Source organism: Oncorhynchus nerka, linkage group LG2 (assembly GCF_034236695.1).
Source record: "Oncorhynchus nerka isolate Pitt River linkage group LG2, Oner_Uvic_2.0, whole genome shotgun sequence".
Taxonomy (NCBI): Eukaryota; Metazoa; Chordata; class Actinopteri; order Salmoniformes; family Salmonidae; genus Oncorhynchus; species Oncorhynchus nerka.
In genome coordinates, this window is record NC_088397.1 from 70,608,174 (window position 1) to 70,617,435 (window position 9,262).

At 39.1% G+C, this 9,262-nt stretch overlaps 1 protein-coding gene across 3 annotated transcripts in view; it reads right to left on the reverse strand.

Moving 5' to 3' along the window:
- The window catches only part of LOC115141184 (natural resistance-associated macrophage protein 2-like), a 39,137-nt gene extending 31,988 nt beyond the window's left edge, over positions 1-7,149 (reverse strand). The window contains exons 1-3 of one of the 3 annotated variants that reach the window (XM_029679905.2): positions 6,979-7,149; positions 2,355-2,454; positions 1,723-1,845 (exon numbers count right to left, since the gene is read on the reverse strand). In XM_029679905.2, the coding sequence (XP_029535765.1) occupies positions 1,723-1,759 (37 nt within the window). In that variant the 5' untranslated portion in view covers positions 1,760-1,845; positions 2,355-2,454; positions 6,979-7,149. Of the gene's footprint in view, positions 1-1,722; positions 1,846-2,354; positions 2,455-5,972; positions 6,120-6,978 lie in introns of those variants that run through there. The other 2 variants (XM_065002208.1, XM_029679915.2) reach the window with 2 other exon arrangements.
- Positions 7,150-9,262: the final 2,113 nt, after the last annotated feature.

The following is a 9,262-nucleotide window of genomic DNA, read 5'->3' on the forward strand; positions in this document are numbered from 1 at the left end:
CTCTGACGTCTCCAAAACTGCAAAGATATTATCTGTGAGTGCCCCAGAACTAATGCAACAGGCGAAACCAAGATGAAGTTTCATACAGGAAATGCCCCAGATTCTGAAGGCGCTGTGTTCCAATGTCTCCTTATATGGCTGTGAATGCGCCAGGAATGAGCCTGCTCTTTCTGTCTATTCCCCGAGGTGTCTGCAGCATTGTGATGTGTTTGTAGGCATATCATTGGAAGATTGACCATAAGAGACTACATTTACCTGGTGTCCCGCCCGGTGTCCTGTGTGCGTAATCTGTAGGTCCATGCGCGTTCCATTTCTTCAGAAGAGAAAGTAAACTGCCACGATGGATTTTATCGTCGATAGATATGTGAAAAACACCTTGAGGATTGATTCTAAACATCGGTTTGCCATGTTTCTGTTGATATTATGGAGTTAATTTGGAAAAAAGTTTGCGTTTTTTTTTTCCTTACCCAAACGTGATGAACAAAACGGAGCGATTAGTCGACACAAATAATATTTTTTGTAAAAACTGAACATTTGCTAACAGTCTCCTCATTGAAAACATCTGAAGTTCTTCAAAGGTAAATTATTTTATTTGAATTCTTTTCTGGTTTTTGTGGAAAATGTTGCATGCTGAAATAGAGGCATAATCCTATGCTATGCTATCAATACGGTTACACAAATGCTTGTTTAGCTATGGTTCAAAAGCATATTTTGAAAATCTGAGATGACAGTGTTGTTAACAAAAGGCTAAGCTTGAGAGCAAATAGATTCATTTCATTTCATTTGCGATTTTCATGAATAGTTAATGTTGCGTTATGGTAATGAGCTTGAGGCTGTAGTCACGATACCGGATCCGGGATGGCTCGACGCAAGAGGTTAATTATTATTATTATTTTTTTTTTTTTACTTCAGTTTATTTTAGTAAATACTTGCAGTTTTAAGAAAAGAAAATAGTATTGTTGGTTAAGGGCTTTTATAGCCTCGCTACTGTATATAGTATTTTTACTGTTGTTTTATTTCTTTACTTACATATTGTTCACCTAACACCTTTTGGTTAGAGCCTGTAAATAAGCATTTCACTGTTTATTCATCTACACCTGTTGTATTCGGCGCATGTGACAAATAACATTTGATTTGATTCAGGTGCAAATTAAAGCAGAAATTCAATGGCAACCGTGCCACAGTCAAGAGATTGAAAGCCATACTTTCAGTCTACAAGACATCTATACAGTCACTTGAAAGCATGTATGACTAATGACAGAAGCGTTTGCGAACTTCAACAAGGAAGTGCCACATTAAAGTCCCCTGTAAAGGGAGTGTCAATCAACTCTCTTAACCTGGCTGAGTCTCCAGGAAGGGCCAACAAACCCGTTTTTATGACACATTTTGAAACACTTCAGGTTATAAAGTAAAAGATAAGCTATTGGGTGGCAGGTAGCCTAATAGAAGGTGTCATTTTTCTCTTTCTTTACATGAATAGGCTACATCATACCTCTGAAAAGTAGGCTAAACAAAGAGCAATACTAAGGCCAAATATCTATTTGCGTAACAGGTTAAATATGAACAGAGTGATCACATGAATTGTCACATCATATGAATCAAAAGCCCAATAATCACATCATTACACAAGAATTCTAGACCCTTAATGCATCCTCCTCCTTACACTCTTACACTAACAGTGTACCACTCTACCGATGGTCTGATACAATGATCTGTACTTACTCAGGTTGGAATGTTCATTGGGCTTCTCTTCCTTCATCTCCCAAAGGTTCCTCTCGCACTAGTCTCTTTGGGTCCAAGTCTACTTCTTCTAACAGGAGCGTTGCTTACATGGGCTATAACTTCCTATTTCAATACACGAGTCAGACTCAGGATGACAAAGACTAACTTACTAACCCGTTCCCCTTCAACCCAAGGAAAGAAATCTTGGTCACAAACTCCTGATTTCTATTGCCACATCATCAACACCCCCCCCCCCCCCCAACACACACACATCCCTTCTAAGTCCAAGGCACAAGTTCCTAAATTGAAAACAATGACCATGCTGTTTCCCAAAAGAGCAGTGTCACTTCTTGACACTTTAGAAGAGGGTTATCACACACACTACCACCAAGCTTATCTCATTGTGGTGCTGGGAGTTAATGCCCTAAAAACAACAAGGTGAATCTCACTTTGTCTTGAAAAAGGTATTGGATCGAAAATGTGCAGAGGTAAATCGTGTGTTCGGGAGTTATTTTTTCTACAATGTATTGTGTATACTGGCATAGAGCCTATAATGCACCATGTTTGCTGAGCTGACCACAGTAAGTCGTGGGAGTTAGTGTGGTGGAATGTCTTGTTTCTGTTAACGTTACCTTCCAGGAGGTCAGCTTCCCGCTCTGTCTCCATCAGTGTGGGTTGGGGTTAAAGGGGGGCGGAGGGGGAGCTCTGGAAACGCAGAGACTGGAGATCTGTCTGGAAACAGGCAACTGAAATTAAACTAAATATTAAGAGAGAAATATATATAATACAACACTGCAGAGACCAGTAACACTTATTTTGGGTTTGAAAAAAGTATGCTTCCATCTCTAGCCTTAATTTCTGACCAATTACCCACAATGACCAGAGTTTATCTGCAGGCTATCACTCCAGTCACCCACTGAATCACTGAAGGATCAGTGTTAGTAGACAGTTGGTTTGGGATTTTATTAGGATCCCCATTAGCTGTTGCAAAAGCAGCAGCTACTCTTCCTAAGGTCCACACAAAACATAATTTGACAAGAACAGCAAGGACAGAACTACATTTTTTTTTTAAAGGCACACGTAGTCTACATATCAATGCATACACAAACTATCTAGGTCAAATAGGGGAGAGGCGTTGTGCCGAGAGATGTTGCTTTATCTGTTTTTTTAAAACCAGGTTTGCTGCTTATTTGAGCAATATGAGATGGAAGGAAGTTCCATGCAGTAAGGGCTCTATATAATACTGTACGTTTTCTTGAATTGTTCTGGATTTGGGTCTATGAAAAGACCCCTGGTGGCATGTCTGATAGGATATGTGTGTATGTCAGAGCTGTGCGTAAGATGACTATGCAAACAATTTGGGATTTTCAACACAATGTTTCTTATAAAAAGATTAAGTGATGCAGTCAGTCTCTACTCAACTAGTAGCAAAGAGAGACTGGCATGCATAGTATTTATATCAGCCCTCTGATTACAATGAAGAGCAAAACATGCCGCTCTGTTCTGGGCCAGCTGCAGCTTAACTAGGTCTTTCCTCGCCACACTGGACCACACGACTGGACTATAATCAAGATTAGACAAAACAAGAGCCTTTTGGAGTGTGGTGTCAAAAAAACAGAGCATCTCTATATTAGAGCAGTGGTTCACAAATGCCCAAGGGGTCTGTGTGTGTGTGTGTGTGGGGGCGCGCGCAAACTCTGCTTTAAAACTTAATCTTGAAAGTTTTAATAGTAGAATGCACAAGGTGCAATTTTGAAATTGGGTAGTGCATCATTAGATCCTTTTATTACGTTAGTCACTGCATACCTTGGAGAGCTATTTATAACTTAGGAGAAATGTCCAGATCAACTAGACTATGTCAGCGAATGTTTTTTTTTAATTATTGGCTTTTTTTCAGCCCATAGATATAGTTGTAATTTTTCTGTCACTCAAATAACACGAGTACACAGACAGGGCAAATGTATAAAATTACAACAACAAAAAATGCTTTAAAACTGCAACGTTTTCTTTGCACCTCATGACAAAATGTGTAGAATTGCAGGAAATAAACTAAACCTGCAATATTATCTCCACCAACAAAACAGGTGTCAACAGTTTGTGTCATGAACAGTGCTTGTGTCCATAGAAAAATTCCAATGCTGGACGCCCCCCAGAGTGAAAAAGTTTGGGAATACCTGGGTTAGAGTTCCATTTCTTTCAACCATTTCTCCACTTGGGTCTAAATACTGCTCTTCCAGAGAAGAGCAGGACCGCTATAGAAAATGGTGAGAGGCTGACTGGTGCATGCTTTAATTTGTAGCGCTAGACCAGATCTCTTCAAGATAAACTAAAAAAAAGGTAACCTAGAAAAAAGGTATTCACTACAATGGGAAATAAGCACTCTTGAAACTTGTATCAATAACCCATGACAGGAAACGACTGATATTGATGCTGCTGAGTAACTAGTTCTGCAACAGCAAAATGACTCAGCAAATGCACATGACTACTTCATTCAAGTTTAAAGTCACATGTACAAGTACAGTGTAACGCCTTTCTAGCAAGTGCTAACCCCAACAGTGTCGTAATCAATAACAATGTAATACAAAAAAAATATTACCATGAGAATATTTGGTACAAAAGCCTTAAATTGACCTCAACATGGTCTCTGTGGTTAGAATACATATTATTCGGTAGCCACTGAGCAAATTTCACTTCCCTCAATGAGAAGTTAACAAAAACCTCCTGACATTCACACAGTGTACCGTCAACACTTTACAAATGCCCAAACAAGAAAAAAACAAAATCAGGAGACGCTATCCTGTCAACCTTGGGCAAACACCCCTATCAATGTAAATAAAATAAGTTGTACAACACCTGTGTATATACTCAGTTAAAATTGTCAAATAAGAAGCCCGATCATTCATTCTTCCCAAGAAACAGAAGCATGAGGCTTAGGAGAATGGGGGGGTTGTGAAAGCGTGCAACTATAAAGTCATGACTCATTGAAAACTTGGGTGGGAGAGAGAGAGAGAGAACAGAGTGGGAGCAGTTTGCTCTTCCCCTAACCTGGGGCCTTTCCTCTCCCCCCTCTCTCCAACAGACCTAATCTGTGAAAAACAGCTCACTCTATATAACCTCCCTAACGGAACAAGGACCTTGCACACACACACCCATCTCTTTTAAGGTATAGCAGCCTAGGAAGAAAACACAAACCTTTAGGCTATATTCCTCACATGACACAAGGAGTATGCTTGAAATCAGGAAACAGAACAGTTTGGCCTAGAAATGTCTGAGGGCTGAATAAATGCCTGTGGCAACAGTCTGGCAAGTTTAGAACATGTTATAGTTTGTCCAAATCAATGATTAGGCCTACATATCTGTCAAAACAAGGTCAGACTGACCATTTTCATATCAAATCTCAAAGGTTGTGGTTTAAACAGTGAAGTGATTAAAGGTATTTGATATTTATTCAAACTTGTGCAATGTAAAAACTGTCCATTAATTTCCATCTACACTGCATATACTAGATGTATTTATTTTAAGCTGTTTGGTGGCATGGGCTCACTTTGACATTGGAACACAGTCAAATCATGGGCTCACTTTGAAACCCAGTCAATAACAAATGACTAGCAAGCAAGTGTGGTTAATAACTGGATAGGAAGGGGGTGCAGAAAGTCTAGACATTTCTATGGCAGCTATCTGAAATCAAGTAAAAGTAAGCGTCAAATGAGTACCATAACAAACCAATGGAATCTGAGCAAATGTAAGCAAATGTAAGAAGTCAGTTGAAGTCAGCCAAATTTCCTGGCTGAACAGTATTCTGACGTCTATACTAACTAACTGTTATATATCTTAAGAAACATAGATTATCGCCAAAACCTTGGATAGGTAGCTAGCAAACCACAGGTAAACTAACTACATTCCCTGGCTAGCGCTGGAACATTGGGCAACTAACGTTAACATGGACTCTAGCTGGACAGTTACCAAACGTGTAACTTAGCTAGCTAATGTATGCTGCATTAATAATATAATAGTCGAAATAAGTGTTATTTAATTTACATAGCTGTCTACTTACATCATTTTACAGTAAATAATTGACAGCTAACTAACTAACCAGCTAGTTAGTTCACTTTGACCTATGATGTGGCAAGCAATTAGCCTAGCTAGCTAGCTAACGTTAACTTGGATGCCATGGTGTTAGCCGGCCAGAAAGCTAGATGTAAAGTTAAAGTAAAACAAGCACCGGAATGAATGTATCAGCGTCGTCTTACCTGGATATAGCTTATGTACAAAACGTGTGTTCATGTCAATTTCATTACGTTAAATAACGAATAGATAAACCGACATAACACTAGGACAGTAGGACGGTGTCCATTGACCCTGGTTTATTCCACAAAAGCAATGTCGCAAAAACAAAAAAAGAAAGTCATTGCGACATGTGTAATGGAAACGGCAATTTCTAAAGATCGACATTTTTATCCGTTAGACTGAGGTGAATTTTTATTTTGTCGAACTTTCTTTCATTGCGACAAATTATGTAAACATTTTTTCGAATAAAATATGATTGCGGAATAATTTTAAGATACACGGGGCACGCGTTGTAACCGCGTAACGTAACTATAAAGCTCAACTCCACGATTAATTCTAAATGCGAAATATTTTTTTTCTAATATAAAAATGTGTCTTTGCAGGACAATGATGGTCCTGACTTTCAAGAATTGCTTCACCTTGCATTTCTGGTTTGCTGGCAATATTTGTATAGCCTACATTATGATATTATTTGTAGTAGTCAAATGCAGCCAAGCATCGATCATCATGTCACCAGAATAAGACCCTCGATATTTATTGGAAAGGTGCAACAAGCTCATCTCCTTGCACTTTCACCTCCCTATGAAGTTCACCATCATTCATTTAATCTGTAGCCTAAGAAACTGCATGTTTTCCTGACGAGTCGTAGTGGGAGGACCACACAAAATGTCGTGACTCCAAGTTTACTTTGATATGGTTATTATATCAATATTTTCGCATAAAAGCGTTTCTACCGATATATTTCATATATCATTATTAATATACGCCTACTGTATGATTAATAGCAAATTAATTAGTTAACTAAAGTTAGCCTATTTAGTTGGAACTTCTGAAAAATAACATGTTTTATTTCTACAATTTCCAAATGATAACACAACAAAAACATATGTACTTTTTACAAGACGTGTTTGTGCCGTCATGTGCATTAGTATCACAATTTCTAACTTATTTGCATTCGTTTTTACTTACACTTGTATATTGACTTCTCTATTGACGTTGTTTTTAAGTTTTGGCGGACATTTCTTAGCGGATGTACAATCGTCGCGAATTTAATTATGGGGAGTTTCAGGCCCTGGAGTGAACCTATATGCACACTCCGTCTACCGTCCAAACACTTAAAAGACACACCCTCGTCCACTAACCCTCGCCTAAAACCCTTGGGAGAATACCCGTCGCCATCTTGGTGGGTGGTCCAAATGATTAGCCAAGCAAGGGAAGTTTGCAACGTAAGCCCCTCAGCCCTCGTTTTCAGTCAACTTTGCGAGTGTACAATTATGTTCTCTCCGAGGCCTGAAACTCACCAATTAGTGATGGGCATTCCGGGTCTTTTCAGTGAGCGGGCTCGTTCGGCTCTGGTCACCAAAAAGAGCCGGCTATTTTGACTCCAAAACGGCTCTTTAAAAAAGTATGTTTTGTATTTTTTCAAGTCAAACAGTTTGCGATAGTTTGACTATGATTGGTGTTAAAACAATTCTAATTAAATTATTAAATAAAATAATACTCTACCTTAACCACAATGTATTTAAAAATGCATTGGTTTGTTATGAAAAATGCTATTAAACATGTGCATTTAAAGTATAACTTTTTAATGTATATTAACAAAGTGCATATAAATGTAACAATTCAAAACGAATACAATCTGAACAACATAATACTATAATATTGCACCATATCAAAGAAAAGTAAATAACAATGTGCAAAACTGCAGCATCCCACTTAAAACATTAAACTGGTCCCTCTTTTCTCTCTCTTCTTTATTGCCATGTTATTTTTTATTTTTTATTTCACCTTTATTTAACCAGGTAGGATAGTTGAGAACAAGTTCTCATTTGCAGCACACAGCAATGCTGACCATATATTGCTTTTCTGAGAGATTTGCATTCAGAAATGCAAGCTGCCTCACTTATGAGGGGCTGATTGGGTTTTTTCTCTCAGTAATTATTTGTCCCGTTTTCGAGAAGACCCTCTCAGAGGGAACGTATGTGGCCACTATGCAGAGTCTCCCTGTCATGACTTTAGTAAGCAGTGGATAGACAGAGGCCTTGTTCTTCCACCAGCTCAGAGGATCTACAGATCTATTTGGAGGGGCTCCTCCAAATAGGATCGGACCTCCATTATGGCATCTGCTGAGGGATTCCTTCGTGCTGCATCCCCAGTTGCTCTCTCGTCAAACAGCAGACGTTTGTGGCACTACTGCTGGAGCTTCGGCTCCATCTGATCCCTCTTCATCCTGTTGCCCTGGTGCCTGAGCCAGCTGACTGCTGGGGCTGTCCCTCCCTGCTGATAAGGTTATTCTTTGAAGAGCCTCATCAATCGCTCTGGCATCACTGAAGGCTAACTTCTTAAACCTGGGGTCAAGTGCAGCGGTTTCTAATAGTACGTGATTATATTCCATTCTGTGGAACTTTCTGTCCATTGATGAACATAGGGTGTCCATCAACTCTGTCACAAGTCCTGTGGTTACCTTTGCTTCTCTCTGGCGGCTGGCTGTGATTCGCTGCAGATGCTTACACAGGAGTATCATTTTTGAGGCTGTCACATAGCTGAAAAGAGAGAACAGTAACTTATTAGTTCAGGTTCATGTTTTGTCTACTGATACTACATTCTCATCTACTGCTCATATACAGTGGGGCACAAAAGTATTTAGTCAGCCACCAATTGTGCAAGTTCTCCCACTTAAAAAGATGAGAGGCCTGTAATTTTCATCATAGGTACACTTCAACTATGACAGACAAAATTAGAAAAAAAATCTAAAAAATCACATTGGATTTTTAATGAATTTATTTGCAAATTATGGTGGAAAATAAGTATTTGGTCACCTACAAACAAGCAAGATATCTGGCTCTCACAGACCTGTAACTTCTTCTTTAATGTCTGGCTGTTACATCTAGAATTGTGGTATGCTCGCAGTTTTGGACTGATATGTTAAACTGTCCTTTTTTCTGGATTTTTTTTCTAATTTTGTCTGTCATAGTTGAAGTGTACCTATGATGAAAATTACAGGCCTCTCTCATCTTTTTAAGTGGGAGAACTTTCACAATTGGTGGCTGACTAAATACTTTTGTGCCCCACTGTACATATATAATACTGGATTAAATAATGATGTAGTAATAACTGCTTACTGTACCTCTCTCCACTGATCTCCACAGTGACCTGCTCAAAGGGTTCCAGGACTCGCACACCTCCTCCCATTCCTCTTGGGTCAGAGCATCAACAGGTACATTGACAATGGCCAGGGTTGAGGTGATGGCAT